Source organism: Lemur catta, chromosome 7 (assembly GCF_020740605.2).
Source record: "Lemur catta isolate mLemCat1 chromosome 7, mLemCat1.pri, whole genome shotgun sequence".
In the NCBI taxonomy this organism is placed as follows: Eukaryota; Metazoa; Chordata; class Mammalia; order Primates; family Lemuridae; genus Lemur; species Lemur catta.
This window is the reverse complement of record NC_059134.1, coordinates 30116315-30138969: the sequence shown is the minus strand read 5'-3', so window position 1 is coordinate 30138969 and position 22655 is coordinate 30116315. Positions and strand designations below refer to the sequence as shown.

Sequence of the window (22655 nt, the reverse complement as noted above, 5' to 3'; positions counted from 1 at the left end):
TGTGTTAATTTGTTAGATAAATGCCTAAGTTCAATCTCTAGTTGACAAAGGGTAGATATAATTTATTCATAGTATGGGAAATATTAATAGATAGGGAGCGATATTTTTACCTAAGACATGCCTAGTATGGCCATGACCCATTTCAGAAATTTTTCAGAGAATAAGAAGAACAGCCTAAGAGGTCCCAAAAGAATATCTGAAGGACAAGATACTACTATGTCTGATAATGGAGGTTTGTAGTAAACATACACACTGGGTGAGTCTGAGGGTAGTGGTTGAGGTAGGGACAGTGGTTTCTTTAACATCTTTGCTGGGATGTAATTTACATACCAAACAATTTATCCATTTAAAGGGTACAATTAAATGCGTTTTACTATATTCAGAAAGTTGTGCAAACATCACCACAGTTTTAGGACATTTTCATGATCCCCAAAAGAAACCCCATAACCATGAGCAGTGGCTATTTTCCCCATCCCCAGCCCCCCCAGGCAACTGCTCATCTACCTTCTGTATCTCTAGATTGTCCTATTCTGGTTATTTTATATGAATGGAATCATGCAATAGGTGGTCTTTTGTGACTGGATTTTTTCACTCAGCATGTTTTCAGCAATGACTTCTTGAAATTGGACCCAAGACTGTCCTGATAGAGTTTTGGTTTATTTTTCTGAGGGGTATGGTCACACTCATGGATGACCAAAGGCTTAATTATTAAACTGGGGAGTGCCAGGGGGCATGGCTTCTCCTCTACTGCTCATGTTTCCACATAGGGGAGGGAACATCTTCCCCAAAAGGAAAAACTGGGAAGAATACTGTTCCATAAAGATTTCTTATTGAATCTATGCAAGACGTAGAAATATTAATATGTGGAAATTGTACATGGGTAGTGAACAATTAGATTCAAGGTCATCTCAAATAACCAAACTCAGTCTCATGTTAGAAATAATAAGATTGACCCCAGTAGAAGATAAGCTATTAATAAAGATCCCAATTCTTCCTAAACAAGATAAATAGAAGGCTTTCCATGAATGAATTAGATAAAAATTTTATGTTTTGCAGTGCCACAAACTGAGGCAGAATACCAGTGCTGTCATTTATAAAGTTGGTGACCCTGGGAATATCATTTAATCTTTCTCTCTTTTTTTTTGGCTTTTTTAAAATGGGGAGATTTAAAGATTATCTCATTCAATCCCCTTCATTTTAAAAATGAGAAAATGAAACCCAAAAAAGGTAATTCACACTAATCTTTCTTAACTTCCATATTCTCATCTGGAAAATGGGTTGTGTCAGATTTAGAAATAATGTGTGTAATGAATATAGCAATACATAGCATTTACTAGGTGCTTAATAAATGTTAGCAATTACTTCCTATTAATTAAAAAGAAATGTTGGAAGAATGGATTAAAATATATTCCAGAAAATTTGAAGAGTACTAATTGTAAAGTATATCCTAAAAACAAAATGTTATAATAAGGCAGATAAACTGAGCAGTAAACCACTTACTTGGTGACTATAAAAACTCAGGCTAAATTCAGTCTAACCACGGGGGAAAGATAGTACTTAATCCTAGACTGCCACCTGCTGGTTCATGATGGACCAAAAATAACTTTCTGGAAGTTCCACTTCCTCACTTAGTGAAAATAATGATAGAACTTTAGTTTATCTCAGATAAATGATTAGGGCCTGAGTTTTCAAGTGTTTTTACTAGTAGACCTCAGTGTGATAATCCTTATGTCTGAGAGCCACAGGCTCAATTATAAAGCAAGGGCATACAGATAATTTATCTATTACAATTTTCCTTTTATATGTTAATTTTTATAGTTTTATTTAGTAGCATTAAACTTGAACTGATTCAAGTTATATAATTAATTATAATCAGCTTCAATTATTTTGATTAATTATAATTATAATCTACTAGACCAGAGGTTCCTAAAAGATAATCTGTAGACTACTTGGCTGATTGCATCAGAATGGCCTGGTCTTAGTTTCCTACTTGTAGAATCAGAATATTTTGGGGTAAAGCTCAGGAAGTACTGTTTTTTAAAAGCTCTCTATGTATTTCTCCTGCAGGTAACTTTGGAGACCATCATACTAGATTATAAACTCCTTGAGGCAAGGACAATTTCATCTTAATTTTTGTATTGAGGCTTAAAAATGTTGGCCAGGCATGGTGGCTCATGTCTGTAATCGTAGCACTTTGGGAGGCCAAGGTGGGAGGATCACTTGAGGCCAGGAGTTTGAGGTCAGTCTGAGCAAGAACAAGACCCCATCTCTAGGAAAAATAGAAAAATTAGCCAGGAGTGATGGCGCATGCCTGTAGTCCCACCTACATGGGAGGCTGAGTCAGGAGAACCACTGAAGCCCAGGAGTTTGAGGTTGTAGTGAGCTATGACGACACCACTGCACTCTAGCCCAGGCAACAGAATGAGACTCTGTTTCAAAAAAAATGTCCAACACAAGACAATCAGATAAATAACTGAACAAAAATTAAACAAATTAATGAACAAAGGCATACATAGACAAACTAATTAATTTATGACTTCTGAGTAGTTAGCAGCTCAACAGTTTTGGCAGGCTTTGGCAGGTTTTCTAGTTGATGTGTATTAGCCAATTAGGTAAATATATTTTTGTTGTTAAAAATTTCAGAGAGGTTACACTCTGGAATCAAGGTGGCTACATGTTGGTCCTGCCAAGTGTTAGAGGATATGAGTAAAAAGAGATGGAATCAACCAAAGCTGCAACTTCTAAAATTCTTTTGTATCCTAAGATGATTTCAGACTAAGAAATCTTATATTGATAAGGTATAAAGAAACAAAGGAGATTGCATTATTTGAATAAATATATGCTTTGTTGTATTAAATTAATTTTTCTAATTGAAACAAGTCAAATATACAGTGGAATTGATTTACAAAACATAATTTGCCATTTTTGCATGATAAGAGCACATGAATGGGCTCAACTTTTAGCATCTTCAACCAAGTTTTTCAGATCTTGTGGGACTCTCTTAAAATTAAACAGATTTAACTTTAGTGACAATGTAAAGAGGCAGTTGCGACGTAGAGAACAGAAACACTTAAACAAAGAAATATTATTGAAGAAGTTCATTGTGTACTTGGGAGATTGACCCAAAAACAGTTAACAGTAAAATATAATTTAGTAAAACAATTAGATTTTTTTTTAAAAAAGGAAGAATATTAAATGGGGGCATCAATGTATGACAATGAGCTAAAAACATTACATTCCCCCCCTAAATTTTAATAATGTCCCCCCCACCACTGAAGTTTTGCCTAAATTTGTATCAGTAGTCATCAGGCACATTTCTAGCTCTTTAGAAATTTTGTGAATATTGATTGGCAGTGGAGAATATAGATTTTTAACATTAAAATGTGTTAAAAACTATTTAGTGTCCTCAATGTCACAACTGAAAGCCTGCCTAGGGGTCATTTCTACAGAAACACGGTACTGGAACAAAATAAGCATTGAAACCATTGTAAAGATGTCATTTTATGTGCTCAAGATATGGACCATTTTTATTACAAATTATTAAATCCTAATGACTTTGAAATGTGATACTGAGTTATTAATTGTGACTAAAATTTGAATTTTCTATTATTTTATGTTAAAAATTTGATTTATATAACAAAGAAAAATGACTTCTATTGAGAGTTCTATTTTGTTCTCTGAGTATTCTTTGTTTTTATTTCTTGGATATAATGCCTTATCTTTCTAAAAATATGAATAATGATTTTTTTTAAGATTTCTTTTGCTTTCTGCATTGGTTTAAAACTTTTAAGTTAAAGGATTTCCTCAAGTGTTTGGTGGTTTTTGGTTATTTGTTTGTATTTAAGAGTAAGGCTGATTAAAAACAAGTGAATTGGAAGGCTTATTAACTGATAAGTTTCACTGAAGAGTGAGGGGGAGGTTGGAGACTTGCCATTTTTTTTTTGCAGCTGCCTAACTGTATTATATGGAGGTCTTTCTCCTGGGCGTTCAGTTTCCCTAGAGATGAATGTTCCAGTTTCTTGCTTGGGGTACACATATGTCTGGCTGCTTCAGTTTTAGGAGAGTGAGTTACAGGCGAGGGCCTCATTGTTCTGTATGCATAACTGATTCCATTAGCAAAAACCAGCTTTTTATAGTTCTCTTATGTTTCAAATTCCTAGGCCAGTAAAATTTGCTGACCAGAACTTTGTAACTTTCTGTCGCACTGATGGATTCCCTTTTGAATTTTTTTCCCCAGAAACAGCAAACCTCCTTACAGCCATGAGATAACTACAAAGCCTTATACTTCCTGTTTGTCCAGAGAAGACAAGATAAGTGATGCCCCACCCCAGATCATGCCCAAGGACCAGTTGAACAACCTACTCCTTGCATTCTGCCTGCACACAAGGCTGAAAGAAGCGGGGAACCTGAGGCCTTGGGGCCACATGTGGCCTTCTGGATCCTTGAATGCAGCTTTTTGATTGAATCCAACTTTTCCAGAACAAATCCTTTTAATCAAGGGATTTGTTCTGTGAAGTTTGGATTCATTTGGTCGAGGGACCGCACTTGGGGATCTGGAGGGCCACATGTGGCCTTGAGACCTCAGGTTCCCTACCTAGCCCATTATACTACTAAAATCCCTGCCCTGGGAGAGACTTATCCATCATTTTTTGATCATGCGATGTATGTACTAACATGATTTCTCACTGTGCTTGGGTGCCCTGCACTCTGTTCCAAACATGTAATGATGCTCACTCATTTCATGCATTAGTCAATCCAGCCCCAGAAAACCCCCTGACCCTGTTTGTTGGGGAGGGCAGTCCATTCCTCCCACCTCCCAGTTCACACATCCTCCATAACAAATCTTTCTTCCTTGACGATCCTTGTCTCAGTAATTGACTTCCTGTGGGGTGAGCAACCAAAGGGAACCCTCCTTGCGGGTTAGTTAACATATGTATACATATGTGGTAAAGTACACGTAGCATAAAATTTACTATTTTAACCATTTTTAAGTATATAATCAGTGGCATTAAGTACATTCACACTTAATGCCTGCAACTTAATGTTGTGTAACTAACCTCCAGAACTCTGTTCATCTTGCAAAACTGAAACTCTGCGCTGATTGAACTGTAACTCCCAATTCCCCCCTATGCCCAGCCACTGGCAACCACCCCTTCTATTTTCTTTTATGATTTTGACAACTCTACCTCATAAAAGTACTACTTGTCCTTTTGTGACTGGCTTATGTCACTTAGCATAATGTTCTCCAGGTTTACCAATGTTGTAGTGTGTGTCAGAATTTCCTTCTTTTTTAAGGCTGAATAATATTCCATATTATGTATATTACCATGTTTTGCTTATCCGATATTCATCAGTCTACAGACACTGAGGTTGCTTCTGCCTTTTAGCAATTGTGAATAGTGCTGGAATGAACAAGGGTATCCAAATGAATATCTCTTTGAGACCCTGCTTTCAATTCTTTTGGGCATGTGCTCAGAAGTCGAATTGCTAGCTCATATGGTAGTTCTATTTTTAATTTTCTGAGGATGTATATATACTTTTATATAATCTCTTCTTATTGAGCTTTACTCTCCACCTCATCTAGTGTCCCTGAATGTGGAAATTCTCCAGTTCACCTCCTACCTCCTTCCCACTTCCTAATCAGCCATCTCCTGTTTGGGGGATGTGCATAGAGTTGGAGGTAGTGATCTGGGTCTGTGGGGTTGGAAAGGGAATTTGAGGGCCACTCTTTACGTGAAATTTTAACCCAGTTCCCCAATTCCCATTGCCAGAACTGAGCTCTCCCACCTCCCCATCCCGTGTGTACCTGCGGAGGCTCTAGGTAAACGTGTAAAAAAACCCTAATTAATTAAAAGCCAATTCACTTAAATGGCCAATTTGCAAATAACGTATCATTTTGTCTTCATAACAGCATTTTAAGGCAAGTTCAATTAGACTCTCCCTCAGGTCCCTTACTGCTGCAGCTAGAGTCTGAGGGATCCAGAGGAAAATGAAGCTCAGAGGGGCATAATAAGAATATATTCACTTTAATTCCTAGGGACGTACACTGCAGAGGACGGAAATAAAATAAGAAGTCATTAACCAGCTGTTCGATTTGGGGCAAATCTTTCGGCTCCCTGGGCCGAAATGTGCAAAACGAGAATCATAATTATAACTCATAGATTGTTAGGTTTGTACGTGCGCTCTCGCGAACGATTTGCAAAGTAGAACCCAGGGCCAAAGTGTAACAGCCCTTAAACGTTCAGCGTAAGACGTCACCATAGTAACAGCAACCAGTGCGCATGCGTCCTTTTAAAGAGCCGGCGTGCTCCAAAGGGCGCTCAGCACGCCCTCTTCCTCCGCCCGCCCCGCCCCCGTTTCCCGACACTGCCCCTCCCTGCGGAAGCTAAATCTCCAATCACCGCTCGCTTTTTCCCTGTCGTCATTGGCTCGTGCCCCGGTTTCAAAAGCTTCGGGGGCGGGCTCTGGAATTCGCGCATGCGCTCCGCTGCCCTTTCCCCACGCTGGTTCCGCGAGCCTGGTCTTCAGCTTCTTGTGTTTGGTTGCGATCTGGAGTGCGGCTGCCGCCACGATGGGCAAAACTGTTGACTCTCGGGGTTCGGGAGCCCGACCCGATCCAGTGCGGAGCTTCAATCGCTGGAAGAAAAAACACAGGCACAGGCAGAGCCAAAAGAAGCAGTTGAGGAAGCAACTGAAGAAACCCGAGTGGCAAGTGGAGCGCGAGGGTATCAGCCGCCTCATGCAGAACTATGAGAAGGTGAGGCGCTGGGGAGGGGGCGCGGGTCGGGTCAACAGCGGGGCAGCGGGTCACTGCGGCGGTGGGGTTCAGAAGGGAGGGGCGGACCTATCCCTGGGGAGCGTGCCTTTAGTCCACCGGGCTGGTGAAGGGAGTGGGGTGGGAAGTGTCACCGCCTGCCACAACCCAAGTCTCTGCACCGTGCTGGCCACTCTTCTGCTCACCCCACTGTTCTGGAAAAAAATCATGGAAATGCAGTGGAGTACCTAAGGGTAGGCAGATTGATGCTGTGATAGTTACAGTAATATTCATCGTTGTAATACGACAGTAATGGTAATAACGAAATCTACATTTTTAAGCACTCATCATGTGCTTTACATTAATTTGTGCTTTACATTACATTTGACTTGATTTAAGGTATGGATCTTAATAATCCCATTTTAGGGATGAGAAAATTGAGGTTCCGAGAGGATGAGAAACTTGTCTGAATCTCTCACACTTGGTAAGTGGTGTGGAATTGGAACCTAGACCCATGTCTTTCTAATTCTAAACTCGTTGCTTTTAACCATTAAGCCAGACTGCATCCCTCAACACCATCATCCATCTTATTTCCTGTGACCATCTCATTTTCTCCATATGCTTCATGCCCCCATGAAGAATTGGTTTGGAAAAGCTAGACTGCTGGTCTATTTTTGTTCTCTATCATCCCCACATTGTAGCTGATGTTCCCAGATGTATCCTTGTAGTTATCACTTTGACCTCTTGATCTACCCCCCTCCCCAGGTCTGTCAGTTTCTCTCCTTCTCCTTTCCCATAAATCCCATGTCTTTTGGTCTTCACCCAACCTATTCAACTTCTCTGCCCCCATCTAGTGCAGTATACTCAGGGATTTAATGGGTGGAACATTCCTGTGACTAAAGTTGCCATTGTAACAACAAATTACCACAAACTAGGTGGCTTAAAAAAACAGTAGAAATTTTTCTCTCATAGTTCTGGAGGCTTGAAATAAGTTTGGGCAAAAATCAAGGTGTCAGCAGGGCCATCCTCCTTTCAGAGGCTCTAAGGGAGAATGTTCTTTGCTGCTTCTGGCTTCTCAAGGCTGCTGGCATTCCTCGGTGTGTGGGTGCATAACTCTGATTTCTGCCTCCTTGGACATGTTGCCTTCTCCTGTTCTGTGTCAGTTTACCTCTGCCCTTCTTTTAAAGACACTTGCAAATGCATTTAGGGCCCACCCAGATAATTCAGGATAATGTCTGTATCTCAAAATCTTTAATTACATCTGCAAAGTCACTTCTGCCATATAAGATATGGTAACATTCATAGGTTCCAGGGGATAGGGCATGGACATATTTAGAGACCATTTTTTAGGCTGCTACATCCTAGTTCCACCATCTAAGCAGCCTGTCAAGCTAGAAACCCAGGAAGAGTCCTGGGCACTTCTCTCTTACCCACTCTTCCATCCATTTGGTCACACTGGTGATCTTTTCTGCTGATTAAATTTCTCAAGTGCTTATCTATCCCTGCTGCTGTGCCTTAGTTCAGGCCCCTTCATCTCTTGCCTGGATTACTATAGTACCTATTGCTTACCACAGGGGTCAGCAAACTTTTTCTGTAAATGATCACTGAATGTTTTCAGCTTTGTAGTCATCAGAGTGGAACTGCTCAACTGTGCCCTTGTAACACAAAAGCCACTGTAGAAATACTGAAATGAATGGGTATTGTGTTCCAGTAAAACTTTAATTAGTGAAGCAGGTGGCTGATGGGATTTGGCCTTTATACCTTTCTAATTTATCCTGTGTACCTCTGGTAGAATGATTCTTTCCAAGATGAAAATCCAATCATTTTACTCCTGATTAAGACCCTTCCTTGGCTCACAGTTACTTTCAGGAAAATTGTCAAACACAGTGGGTCAACATGTTTGTCTACTGTAAGAGTAAGATATTTGTCGTGAAACAGACCTGGTTTAAATCTCACTCAGTTCAGGTATTGACTAGCCAAGTTTCTTAACCTAAGTCTGTTTCCTCATTCAACAAACAGATTATTAACCACACATGGTGTTGTAAAGCTCAAATGAGATGATGTATGTAGACCAAGCAGTACATGATTGGCATATATGAAGGAATGACTTGTAGTTTTGTGAATTGGCCATGCTCCTTGTGCTTCTCCTCCTGGCACTTGATGTTTCCACTGCTTGCAGTGAGTGTACCCATCCTCCACACCCTAAGGACATGTACAGGTCCTTTAAGATTTAGCTCAAACTTCTCTTCATAATCTCCCTAGGTAGAGTCAGGACTGCTGTGCATCCGTAGCATTTTGTAGATACCTTTATTACAGCATTTACCACCTGGCTGTGATGATTGGCTTCTTTATTTAACTTCTTTGTTAATTGTCCTAGACCATGAACCTCTCAAAGTTAGCACCAGTGATAATACTCATCTTGCTCTCCCAGGAGTCTGGTAGTACAGTGCTTGTCCTTGAGTCGGTACTCAGTCAGTGTTTAGATGTTGTTTGCTGTAAGACTAGACCTTTTACAGATGGCTTTGCTCCAGTTGGTAGCATTGGTTCATTTTTTTTTTTTTTTGGTCTCCTGTTTCAGTAGTAATTACTAATACTTATCAAACTTTTATGCGTGTTGACTTGCTATATCCTCACAACAAACAACCCTGTGAAATTGTTCCCACTACACAGGTGAGGAAACTTTAAGGCACAGGAAGGTTAAATAATTTGAGCAAAGTTAACAGCTAGTAAGTGAAAAAGGAGTTCTAACCCACATAGTCTGACACCAGCGCTTTACTGTGCTGCATTTGTTAAACAAACACTTCTTTTTTCCTTAAGAGACAGGGTCTTGCTCTGTCACCCAGGCTGGAGTGCAGTGGCCCTATTGTAGCTCACTGTAACCTTGAATTACTGGGCTCAAACAATACTCCTGCCTCAGCTTCCCAAGTAGCTAGGACTATGGGTATATGCCACCATGCCCAGCTAATTCTTAAATTTTTTTGTGTAGAGATGGGGTCTTGGAATGTTACTCAGGCTGGTCTCCAACTCCAGGTCTCAAGTGATCTTCCTTCCTTGGCCTCCCAAAGTACTGGGATTAACAGGCATGAGCCACCACTCCCAGCCAGTTAAACAAATGTTTAAATCCCAATCTTCTCATTGAGTTGAAGGAGCAGCTTTTATCCCCCTATGCATTGTTCTGGTTTCTTTCTTTCTTTTCCTTTTTAGAAATATTTTCTTAAGATTTGGTCAAGAAATAAATGCAGTGAGAAATCAATTGCCAGGGCTAACAATACAAGGACACAATTGTTTGAATAACAGATTTGTTATTCTCCAGGTAACCAAGGTGCAGGCCGTCCCTGTGTGGCTCCTCAGGTGGTAGCGTTTGTGCATGAAATTTTTTATTACAGAGCCATGGTACATAGGTGATGTTCAGTAGCCTCACTGGTGAAATACTGAGCAAGTTGATTCAGAAACATTTTGAAATAATTGGACAGGCACTTGTTAAGGCCTGTGTAAATATACATGGGAAAAATACATGTCCAGGTCCCTTGGGAACTGTGATGGAGGTGGGGTGGGGTTGATGCATTTTTGGCAAATGTTAATAGTATGTACAAAATGTTATAGTAGTAAATAGTAAATATGTAACACGTAACTCATGCTGTGGAGGTAGAAGATGGTGTAATTAGAAGGAAAAAGGTTGAATTGTCCTCTGCTGAGCTCCTTCTGGCCAGATGATTAGAAAAACATGCTTCCTCTGGGCATGCTACCCTTTTTCCTGGTGATTGCAGCCTGGGGCTTGGCTTGGGGAGGTGAATGTGGGCTGGACTTCAGATCCCAGCACTTCAGCCTTAGAAGATGTTTTTGTGTAGTATACAAACTGTCCAGTAGTTTGTGGTAGCCATGAGTGGAGCTAGTTCTTGATTGATGAGTTCACCACATGGAAAAGATTGACGAGGACATTCTAGGTGGAAAGAGCAACATGAGATATGAAAATGCTTGGTGTTCTTCAAGGGAGGAAATGGTCCTTGGAGTGTTGCATGTGTTCCTGAGTTAGTATCTGCTGGGGTTGGAGGTAGACTGCGAGTGACTTTGGAAGCTGTGGCAGGCAGAATAATAGCTTCCTAAAGATGACTGCAACCTAATCCCTGGAACCTGTGAATATGGTAGATAAAGAGGCTAATTAAGGTTGCTAATCAGCTGACGCTAAAGTAGGGTGAGTAGCTTGGCTTATCCAGGTGGGCCCAATGTAGTCACAAGGGTACTTAAATGCGGAAGAGAGGGGCAGAAGAGTCAGTGTCAGAGTGATGTGAGAGACTTGAAGTCTGTTGTCGGCTTTAAAGATGGAAGTGGGGGCCGGGTGCAGTGGCTCATGCCTGTAACCCTTTGGGAGGCCAAGGTAGGAAGATTGGGAGTTCGAGACCAGCCTGAGCAACATAGTGAGACTCCTGTCTCTACAAAAAAAAAAAAAAAAAAATTAGCCAGGTATGATGGCACACACCTCTAGTCCCAGCTCCTCAGAAGGCTGAAGCAGGAGGATCACTTGAGCCCAGGAGTTTGAGGTTGCAGTGAGCCATGAAAGCTATGCACTACTGGCCTGGGCAACAGAGCAAGACTCAAAAAAAAAAAAAAAAAAAAAAAAAAAAGTTGGGGGGCCATAACCAAGGAATGTGAGCAGCCTCCAGAAGCTGGAAAAGGCAAGGAAACGGACTCTCCCCTAGAGTCACCAGAAGGAATGCAACTCTGCCGACACCTTGATTTTAGTAAGTGAAAACCATTTTGGACTTCTGGCTTCCAGAACTGTAAGGTTAATAAATTTGTGTTGGTTTAAGCCACTGTTTTTGGCAATTTGTTACAGTGACAGTAGGAAATTTTCACAAAGGGTGTGCTCAGAGACTTTATCTGGAAGCAATGAGATGTCTCTGGGGGCAGTTAGAGACTATATCTAAGCCGTAAAATTTTTGGAGGCTAAGAGACTAGGTAGAAGACTATTGGTAAAGTCTGGGTCTTGGGTCCTCTGAGAAGCAGATGCCAAGATGGGATTGTGTGAATTGGAGCTTTATTGGGGGAAATGTCTGTGAAGGCTGAGGGAAAGGAGAGGAGGAGGGAATGAGGAGCAGGTAGGAAGAGTCTCAGGCTGAGGGGGAGTCCTTGTTCCAAAGTTGTCTGGGGGAGGAACCCCAGGCCTGTAATAGCACTGCCGCTGAGCTCAGCCATTGACTGGGAGTAACCTAGGGGAAACTTGCTTTTTTCATGGTGGATTTGTAGGGGTGATCTCTAGCACGGTCCATCAGTTATGCTGTTTGCAGCAGGAGGTCTGTGTGGTTTATTTCCAAGGCCATCACTTTGGGGCGGGGTGTGTGTGCGTTGGAGGGGCTGATGGAGAACTGGGGATTGAGGTTTAGTGAGAAATGTTGAGCTGTTTGTTTTAGTTCAGCAACTGTTCTCCCTATTGCTGAGTGACTCAAACTCTCTGCACCTGGGATTCATCAGCTGTACTACATAGAAACTCTGCATTCTAATCTCTTTTTTAATCAACATTTGGCCTGGAGTGATTTGAGGCAGGTAGCTTTTCTTCTCTTGATTGCATTCTATGAATTTTTATACGTTTTTTTTCCGGGCATTATTCACTTTAGTGAGAAATAGGTATTATCAGAGTTGTAAGAAGTATAAGAGGGTGGTTAAGTGATAACTCACCCTGTTCTCCCTCTGCCCCTTCTAACTTTTCCACCACCATTGGGAAGCCCTTAATAAAGACCATCCCTGAAATATCTGTTCTCTGAGTTCAGAAGAATGATTACAGAGATTTTAGAGGGAGTTATGAGGATTGTGGAGACAGAAATGATTTTTTTTTTTTTCTAAGAAAGGAATGAAGGGAAGGAGAAGGAGTGTTATTTTCTTTGCAGGAACCATAGCCTTCTGCCGTGGCTAAGTATTCCTTGGAATGTAACTGAGAACATTCCAGAGTGAGGTCAGCAAACTTTATGTAAAGGGCCCAACAGTCAACATTAGGCTTTATAGGCCCTGCAGTCTCTGTCACAACTGCGTACACAATATGTAAATGAATGGTTGTAGCTGTACTGTAGTAAAACTTTACAAAAACAGGCAGCAAGTTGGATTTGGCCTGTAGGCAGCAGTTTGCTGACCCCTGTTCTAGAGCATCAGCAGAATCAAAACTTCCTTTTCTTTCTTTGGCCTCTTGTTAAGACTATGGCGTATAGTTTTACATTGTAATGGTTGATGGTAGGGTGCTGGAACGGTTTCATTCTTCTAAATCTCCCTCTAGGAGGCTAACAGACTTCAGAAAGATTTGCAGCCAACCTTGCCTGTGCTGTGTCTCTGGCTGGAGATTGAAGAGCGTGTTGTTGGTCTACTGTGGGCACTCCATTCCCTGTGAAAATAGCTTGTTAGCTGACAATACCACAAGTGCAAGAGTGTACCATACCTAACTTTAATGTCCTGTTTGGAAGATTATCTTCTATGTGAGGTTCCTTGCTGGGACAGGATGTTATTTGGATAAACCATTCTTCTAATGCTAGTACACTGATTCTGCCTCCTCTCCAATGATATCTGTAATGATTCACAGGGATTAAGATAATGTTTTCATATCTGAGCTCTCAGTATTTGAGTTCAGAGAGTAACCCTGCCTGGGCTACTTTAAGAATCCTGGGACAGATGATATGTAGATTGTAAAATGAAATACAACTGTCGTCTCTTTACTGCCTAGAGTGTAATTTAAATAAATGAACCTTACAAATGCAGCTTTTCCCTTTTGTGAATCATGAATAATTTGGCAGCATGTTCCCAGATCTGAGCAGAGTTCTTCCTGCATTCAGCATCTGTAATAAAATAATTCCCCTAAGCAGCTGAAGGGAAATTCGGAAAATTGGGTTTATGCTAATAAAGAACATCTGTAGTGAACATTTGAATAATGTAAAGTTAAAGAGCAAAATGTTACTTATTATGGCTTCAAAGCATGATAGACATTTCCCCCTGATTATTTTTGAAATAATACCCCTCTTTATACCCCCAAATGAATAGTTCGTAGGTTAGATTTCATAGGCCACTGATTTATGGTTAAATCTTTGAAAGGTTTGTGCTAACATGATACATTTCTCCGACTAGTTTCAATCTTTTCTCCAAGTTGTGTATATAGAACTATTGTCATTGTGGTCTGTGTTTTATAGTCATTTTGTCCCTTTTTTCTTAAACTGATATCCCTTGAAGGATGATTGAAAGTAAATTTTCCTCCTAAAATTGATGTGGTTGGCCATGACTGTGTTAACATTTTGGAGATAAAGAATGTTCAAGGTCGTAATGTGCGTCTTGTGTGTGTGTTGAGTGAATTTTTCTTATCAACTGAAGTGGTTACAAATTTATATTTGATTTAGGACAGCTTTTTCAAGGCATATTTCCTTTCAGAAGGAATGATAGCTTTTAATTAGAAGTGATGATTGAATTCAATCCCACAGTATGAAGGATGAGCTAGGCAGTATGGTATAGAGAAAAAATGGTTTTATTGTGAAACAAAGGAATTATCCTATCCAGTAGGTTATTTTGTCATATTTCAGTGTTCCCTTTTTTCCTTCTTTTTCAGATAAATGTGAATGAAATTACAAGATTTTCAGATTTCCCCTTGTCCAAAAAAACATTGAAAGGTAGGTATGTGGTGATTTTGGGACGTGTTATTGGATTTCTTGGCACTTTTGATAAGTGGGAGAAGATTTAAAGTTTAACCTGAAAAATCTAATTTTGATAAATTTTGATATCATGAGACCAACAAATATAAGTAATATTTGCATCTAACAATTTGTCATTCTTATTCTATCTGGAGTGGCTAAAGAATATTAGTTAAAAAAGCACAAGATTCCAGGAGCCACTGAATAATTAAAATGAAATCTAACTGTGTTAGTTAAAATAAGGGAGCAAACAAAAGTATATTTTTGCTTATATTTGTTTGGTAGGGCTGCCATAACAAAATACCAGACTGCATGGCTTAAATAAAAGAAACTTATTCTCTTACAGTTCTGGAGGCTGGAAGTCCCTGATCAAGGGACTGGCCGGGTTGGTTTTCTCTCGGGGCCATGAGAGAAGCTTCTAGGCCTCTCTCCTTGGCTTGTGGATGGCCACCCTCTTGCTGCCTTTTTTTTTTTTTTTTTTTGATAAATACAAATTGTATATATTTATGGTATGACATGCTTTGAAATATATATACATTGCGGAACAGCTAAATTAAGCTAATTAACATGGAACATAATTAACATGTATACAGTGTATTACCTCATACTTTTTTGTGGTAAGAACACTTAAAATCAACTCCTAGTGATTTTCAAGTATACAATATATTGTAATTAACTATAGTCACCAGGATATACAATATATTTCCTGAACTTATTCCTCCTAACTGATATTTTCTATCGTTTGACAAACATCTTCCCAACCTCCCCTCCCTCCCAGCCTCTGGTAACCACCGTTCTATCCCTGCTTCTATGAATTCCCATTTTTTAGATTCTACATATAAGTGAGATCATGTGGTTATTTGTGCTGCTGTTCCTGGCTTATTTCACTTTAACACCATGTCCTCCAGGTTCATTCGTGTTGTTGCAAATGACAGGATTTCCTTTTGAAAGACTGAATAATAATTTGTTGTGTATATATACCACATTTTCTTTATTCATCCATTGATGAATAGTTAGGTTGATGTCATATGTTGCCTATTGTGAATAATACTGCAATGAACATGAAGTGCAGGTAGCTCTTCAGCATGCTGATTTCATATCCTTTGAATATATACCCTGGGGTGGGATGGCTGGATCATATAGTAACTTGCTGCCTCTTCACACATTAGTTCCTCTGTGCATGTGTACCCTTGGTGTGTCTTTGTTCAAGTTCTTTCTTACAAAGACACCAGTTGTGTTGGATTGAGCCCACCCTAAGGGACTCCCTTTAACTTAATCACCTCTTTCAAAGGCCTTGTCTCCAAATATAGTCTGAGGTACTGGGGGTTAGGACTTCAACATAGGAATTTTGGGGAGGACACAACTCAGCCTGAAACACTATCCTGCGGGGATTTTCTAAAGTATCATTCTCCCCTCCACTTTGTCAGGTTTGCAAGAAGCCCAGTACCGTTTGGTAACTGAGATACAGAAGCAGACCATTGGATTGGCTTTGCAGGGTAAAGATGTACTTGGAGCTGCCAAAACTGGATCTGGCAAGACTTTGGCGTTCCTTGTTCCAGTAAGTATATTATTCATATTGGTTCAGATTCTCTATTATATAATTTTATAACATCCCATGCCTAGATGCAAATAATAAATTATAAAAAGAGTTGTTTTCATGTTAGATTTCCCTAGATAGAATGCAAGCTTTATTACACAGGAACCACCTCTGTTTCATTCTGTACCATATTCCCCAGGTCCTAGCACAGTGCTTTGCATGTGGCAGGCACTCAGTAACTTACTGAATGAATGATTGTGCCTTGACAAGTCATTACAATCTGATGGAAGTGGGATTCTCCAGTGTGGTAGGTCAGAATGGTTCTTCCCTGTAGTAGGGCTGGTGGGAAGATGTTTCTGCTCTCACCCTTGTGAGCTTGCCAGTGCCATTTATATGATACTTGCTCCCTGTTTAGTATAAAGCTGAAATATGCTCAGTTTAAGGAGCTTTGGGCATTTGGTGAATTTTCTGGGACATTGCTACCTGTCTTTTACAGTAGTAAAACAGTAGAGCTTCTTAGAGGTTCACTAACATCTCAGTTATGCAGTTGATCTCTTAATTTTTCATTCCTACAAAATAATTGTCTCAGAAAAATCTCATTTTAGCTTTTGTTCCAAATATTGCAGAATTACTTTTCTCTTAATTCCTAGTGCTTTTTTCCTTTTTTTTTTTTAAAGCAATGTCTCTCTACAACTAGAGAATTCAGTCACTATATAAGTATAGCAGCTATATAGATGAAACTTTATTTTAATGTAGCTATTCAGAAAATGATAAATATTTTTCCATTTTAATCTGTGGGCTGTACATACCTTTCACGATAGCCAGTCTTCTGATTGCATGGCTCTGGCAGCAGCTGAACTATTATGGGGCTGCTTTTTCCTTCCCTCTGAGTTGGGGGTAGATGATTCTGATGGATAGAAGAAAAACAAAATTTCTTCTTTTGGTTTGGATAAAACTTGAGTGGTATGCCTTCTGCTCGGAAAGTTCCTTTGATTTGGAGGGGCAAGTTTTAGATGCAGGTCAAAAAGCTGACTTCTCTAAGGACTTAACATGACTTTGCTGTTTTTTTTTGAGGTGTTGGAAGCCTTATATCGTCTGCAGTGGACCTCAACAGATGGCCTGGGAGTTCTGATAATATCACCTACGAGAGAACTAGCCTATCAGACCTTTGAAGTTCTCCGAAAAGTAGGAAAAAATCATGACTTTTCAGCTGCTCTCATCATTGGTGGAAAGGTGTGCTCTTTTGTCCTTCCTCCTCCTTTAACCTATTTTGGAGTACTATGGCAGTTGACAAGGGGAAGGAGTGGTGACTTCATTTAAACAAACTGACCTCCTAGACAGGGCCTCATGGAGTGGTAGCACCTTGCTGTGGTCACTGTCACCTAGAGTCTGATTGCCAATTTTGTTGGACCAGAAAGTCTGTTTTTATCAGGGTATCTGAATTGATTAGGCTCTCAGACAGATTTGCTCTAATTATCCTGTAAACCTATTCATTAATATTCATTGGGAAATACAACATTTCAGTATGAGAACTAGTTAGTACCTTCTAGTAAGGTATCTTAAGAGGTTGAATAATCCAGAACATTGCTATGTCAGCAGCAGAAGAGAGGAAGGTAGATTGTTTTGAGGAATTTTTATTTTAGGTTATAAGACCTACTGTTCAACTTTTGTTGTGCCTTATAGTGTAGTACATCTGGAATGCCTTTGTCTGCTAGAGCCTTCTCTATACTTTGAGGATAAATACTTCTTGAATTTCTAAGCAAACATACACAAAAGAAAGAGCAGTATCACAAAGCTCATGTACTTGTCACCCAGCTTAACAGTTAACAACATTCTACAGTTCTGAAGGAGAGTAGCTCTAAAATGTAGAGGGCTTAGTGCTCTTTTTCAGTCCACAAAGTGCAGTGAGTGGTGTCAAAGTCTATTCAATGTCCCTGGATCCTGACTTAAAGAATGGGAGTAATTCCAGTTTTTAAGTCAGTTCTGACATACCCAATAGGAAATTTCATGACTTGGAGCATTCATGTGATTATTTTTTCTTGGCCTCAAAATCCTGGATATGATTAAGAATTATAGAAGAACTCTGAGCTCTTTGTCTTCACTTAAAGAATTTATTTATAACATTTGGATAACAGAAATTTCTGTTATTTATAACAGGAATTTGGATATGCTGCAGATATTGAAGGGAGAAGTTATGTCTATTTCCAGGAGTATCTAAACTGCTATGATATGCCACATGCAAATGGTTTTTATAGTTTTGGTACACAGGCTGCTCAGAATGATGTGTCTATAATTAAAAGAAACAACTGTTTTCAGGATCTGAAACATGAGGCTGAGAGGATCAACAACATAAATATACTCGTGTGCACACCAGGTCGGCTTCTTCAACACATGGATGAAACAATATCTTTTCATGCTACTAATCTCCAAATGTTAGGTGAGTCTAATGAATTTCTAATGAAAAAAGTTCAGACTTGGGAGAGAGCCCTCATAAATTTTAATGATAGAAATTTTATGTTGGATAAATGTTATGATTTAAAACTGAGAAATAACTTGAATTTTTTTGGCATTTGGGCTCTAAACCTGGAGAATACAACTAGCCTGTCTTTTTTTAATCAAAAGAACATATGTACTCTTATATATGAAATTAGGCACTTTAGTATTAGGCATGAAGACTTTTTTTTTTTGTTTTGAGACAAGGTCTTGCTCTATCTCTGGGGCTAGAGGCTAGAGTGCAGTGGTGTGATCATAGCCCACTGCAACCTCAAACTCCTGGGTTCAAGTGTTCCTCTTGCCTCAGATTCCCGAAGTAGCTGGGACTACAGGTGTGTGCCACCACGCCCCTATAATTTTCTTATTTTTTGTAGAGACAGGGTCTTGCTTTTCCTCAGGCTGGTCTTGAACTCCTGGCCTTTAAGCATTCTTCCCACCTCAGCCTCCCAAAGTGCTGGGATTACAGGTGTGAGCCACCCTGTCTACCCCATTGCTGAGACTTCTCTAAGTAAGTAATGTTCACTTCTGATAACTTTGAAAGGTCAAATTGACATCTTTTCAATGAACTTTTTCTTTTTTGGCTTGGTGATACTATCTAATATGTATTTTTAAATCAACTGTATTTTTGGATATTTTTGATTTATAGAAAAATCGCAGTGATAGAGTTCCTGTATATCCTTCACTCAGTTTCCCCAATGTTAATGTCTTACATAACTATGGTACCTTTCTCAAAGCTAAGATTAACATTGGTACATTGTATAAATTCCAGGCTACATTGAGGTTTTACCAGTTTTCCCACTATTGTCTTTTTTCTGTCTTAGGATCCAATCCAGGATACCACATTGCATTTAGTCTAATGTATAGTAGTTCATTGCATTTTCCTTTTTTAGTTCTTGATGAAGCAGATAGAATCTTGGATATGGGCTTTGCTGATACCATGAATGCGATTATTGAAAATCTCCCCAAGAAACGTCAGACTTTACTATTTTCAGCAACACAAACCAAATCTGTAAAGGACCTTGCACGCTTGAGTTTGAAAGACCCTGAATATGTCTGGGTCCATGAAAGAGCAAAATATAGGTATGTACTCTTTTATTCAATCAAAATCAATATTCTTTTTTTTTTTTTTTTTTTTTATTTCAGCTCATCATGGGGGTACATAAGTTCAGGTCATATACATTGTCCATGTCCCGCCCATCCCCCCGAGTCAGAGTCCCAGGCGCGTCCGTTCTCATTCTCCAGACAGTGTGCCTGGCACTCATCATATAGTCATACCTCCATCCCTTCCCCCCCCCCACCTCCCCGGGTCTGCACCTTCAAGCATGACCATTCCCCAGAGGGTGTGCAACGCACTCGTCATTTTACATTTATATTTTCTGAGAAATACGAATCTTTGTGTTACTGGATGTGCAAAGCATAGTAAACATAGCAGTTAAAATTACTCAAATTCTGGATATACTTTTAAATGTCAGAATAATGCATTTCCCAAAATGTGGTGTGGGGGACAAATATTTTTCCATAAGTTGTTAACCGATATTTTACCATTCACCAACTACCTTTCCATAATGAGGGGAGAAGGGATGAGATAAACAGCAAATGTTGAGTCAAAGTGAAACAGTTTACTTTTATTTCTCAGAGCCTTTACTGTTTCATGGACATTGTGATTGTCCAAAGCGGTGGAAGGTGGAATATAGCTTGCTACATTTATCAAAATTATCTGGGTACAGAATTATTCTCTTTAGTAGGATTATGCAGTACTGATGTGGTCTGGAACACATTTTTATCAAATGCATTAATATTTAGCAACATAATTTTCTGTTTAAAATTCCAGTTAGTGTTATTTGTCCTGGTTTCACTTAAAACTGGAGAGTAGAGTGTGTGTTAAAGGTGTATGTTTGTGATATGCAAATGGTTGAGGAAATATGTTTTAAATTGTATTTTGGTCTGGCAATTGGAAGTATATATATTTGGTATGAATCCCTGCAGACTTTCTAGAGAAGTGTCTTCCAGTGAATGTAAGTTGGATTCTGTGTTGAAGATATCAATATGAATTCAATTCTACTGTTATTTATATCTTAAGACTTTAATTTCTTCTTGCTATGAAATGTTAGTCTAAATAGATTTGGAAAATGAATTGTCATAACAATGGAAAATCTTTAAATATAGAAAATATGGGTATTGAGGCCCACCTTGACCTTGTTCAAAAGCTATCTAGGATTAAAAACCTGAGGCGGGGAAGAGAGGCCAAACTATGCTTCTAGGTGATCCTCATGGGTGGTAAACTTTGGAGATAGCCAAAGTTACCAATACTCAGTTATCAAGAACTTGGGACTGGAATAGCAAGAGATACTTTGAGGTATAGTTTTTTCCTTGGCTTACTATAGAGTAGACATTGGTCTGTTAAAAGTTGTGTTGAGACAGCTGTTGAAACTTTTGATAATGTAAAGACTGTCCAGGTTTTTTGGTTTTATTTTTTCCTTTTTGCTGTTTGCCTCCTGTGTATTTTCTAAATTCATTAGACTTAAACTTTTTATTAGATGGTCTGTAAGACCCTTCATAACTTATGTAAAGTAATTATACATATTTTCACTATCGCCAATTTTTGTAGACAAGAGTTGGTTATTTGTAGATCACAAAGTTTTAGAAAAGACTGAATGCAAAAACTTTGATATTTCACAAATAATTTTTGAAAACCAGTTACATCACTTGTAAAAACGTGGCTTTCAGAAAATTTTAGGCAGACATGTAGTGACATAATTTACAAAACTGCAGGTTATATGATGATGGCTGGAGTACTCTGTAATTCCAAATTCACAGGAGACATTATAAAAAAGCACATGCTCTTAGGAATTTTGTTTAATGTCAAGTTGCTAAAGGGGAAAAGGCAATATTATCAGTGTGGTTAATACACCAAGAGACATTATAATCAAGAATATTTTAACGTGTTAGAGAATATCTACTCTCAAATTGTGAAGGACTTGGAAATTAAAGTTTAGATCTTTCTGAAGTTGTAAGTCAGAGAGTACTTAGAGAAAGTATGCCAGTGTTTTCTTTATGTTGCTATATGTAAACAACTGATACTTCTAATTTTATTTTTGAAAAAATGTGCTTTTGGGCCATAGTGACTTTGCTGTTTTCCAATGACTATAAGTTGAAATCTGTGGTGAATTATAACAAATTTTAAATCTGAAATATTATGAGCTTATATTATTAGGTACACACAAATATAGCATTACATCTATTAATTTGAAACATTAATACTTATAAAATGTTTTATCTTTACTAATACTTTTTGCCTGTAAGTCTACTTTGGTATTAGTCTCTGTATAGCAACTTTATTTGGTCAGTGTTTGCACAGTGAATTTTTTCTCATCGTTTAACTTTCTTTTTTTTTTTTTTTTTTTTTGAGACAGAGTCTCACTCTGTTGACCGGGCTAGCGTGCCGTGACATCAGGCTGGCTCATAGCAACCTCAAACTCCTGGGCTCAAGTGATCCTTCTGCCTCAGCCTCCCCAGTAGCTGGGACTACAGCCATGTGCCATCATGCCCGGCTAATTTTTTTCTATATATTTTTAGTTGTCCAGATAATTTCTTTCTATTTTTAGTAGAGACGGGGTCTTGCTCTTGCTCAGGCTGGTCTCAAACTCCTGACCTTGAGCGATCCTCCCGCCTCGGCCTCCCGGAGTGCTAGGATTACAGGCGTGCTAGGATTATAGGCGTGAGCCACCGCGCCCGGCCCATTTTACTTTCTACGTTGTTTTTTATCCTATGTTTTTAGATTTGTGTTTGTGAGTAGCATATTGTTTTTATCTGGTATGATAATTGCTTTTGACACTTAATTTACCTATTATTACTTAGTTCCCTTTACTTCTTCCTAGCCTTGTTCTTCATTATCAAGTATTTTAATTCCACCCATATTTTAAGCCCCTTAAGTCACTTACTGTTTGAAACATCAACATTTAGACTTATCCAGATATTATTCTTACATTGTCATGCTTACATCTAAGAATGTTTCTTTTGCTTAAAAATTTCTTTAGTGCATGTTTGTTAGTAAGACATTCTGTTTTGACTTTTTGACTTTTCTTTCTTTCATTTTTTTTTTTTTTTTTTTTGAAGGCTATCTTGGCAGTTTTTTCTTTTCAGAGACATCTGTTGTATGCCAGGTTCTGTTATTTCTTTTAAAGTCATCTGAAAGCTCTCTTGTTCCTTTGACCTT

At 39.0% G+C, this 22655-nt stretch overlaps 1 protein-coding gene across 2 annotated transcripts in view; it reads left to right on the top strand.

Moving 5' to 3' along the window:
- Positions 1-6425: 6425 nt before the first annotated feature.
- DDX10 (DEAD-box helicase 10) overlaps positions 6426-22655 on the top strand; it is a 245624-nt gene continuing 229394 nt past the window's right edge. The window contains exons 1-6 of one of the 2 annotated variants that reach the window (XM_045556655.1): positions 6426-6757; positions 14328-14388; positions 15837-15967; positions 17021-17179; positions 18263-18383; positions 19330-19519. In XM_045556655.1, coding sequence (XP_045412611.1) covers positions 6572-6757; positions 14328-14388; positions 15837-15967; positions 17021-17179; positions 18263-18383; positions 19330-19519 — 848 coding nt within the window. In that variant the 5' untranslated portion in view covers positions 6426-6571. The remainder of the gene's footprint in view (positions 6758-14327; positions 14389-15836; positions 15968-17020; positions 17180-18262; positions 18384-19329; positions 19520-22655) is intronic. The other variant, XM_045556654.1, reaches the window with a different exon arrangement.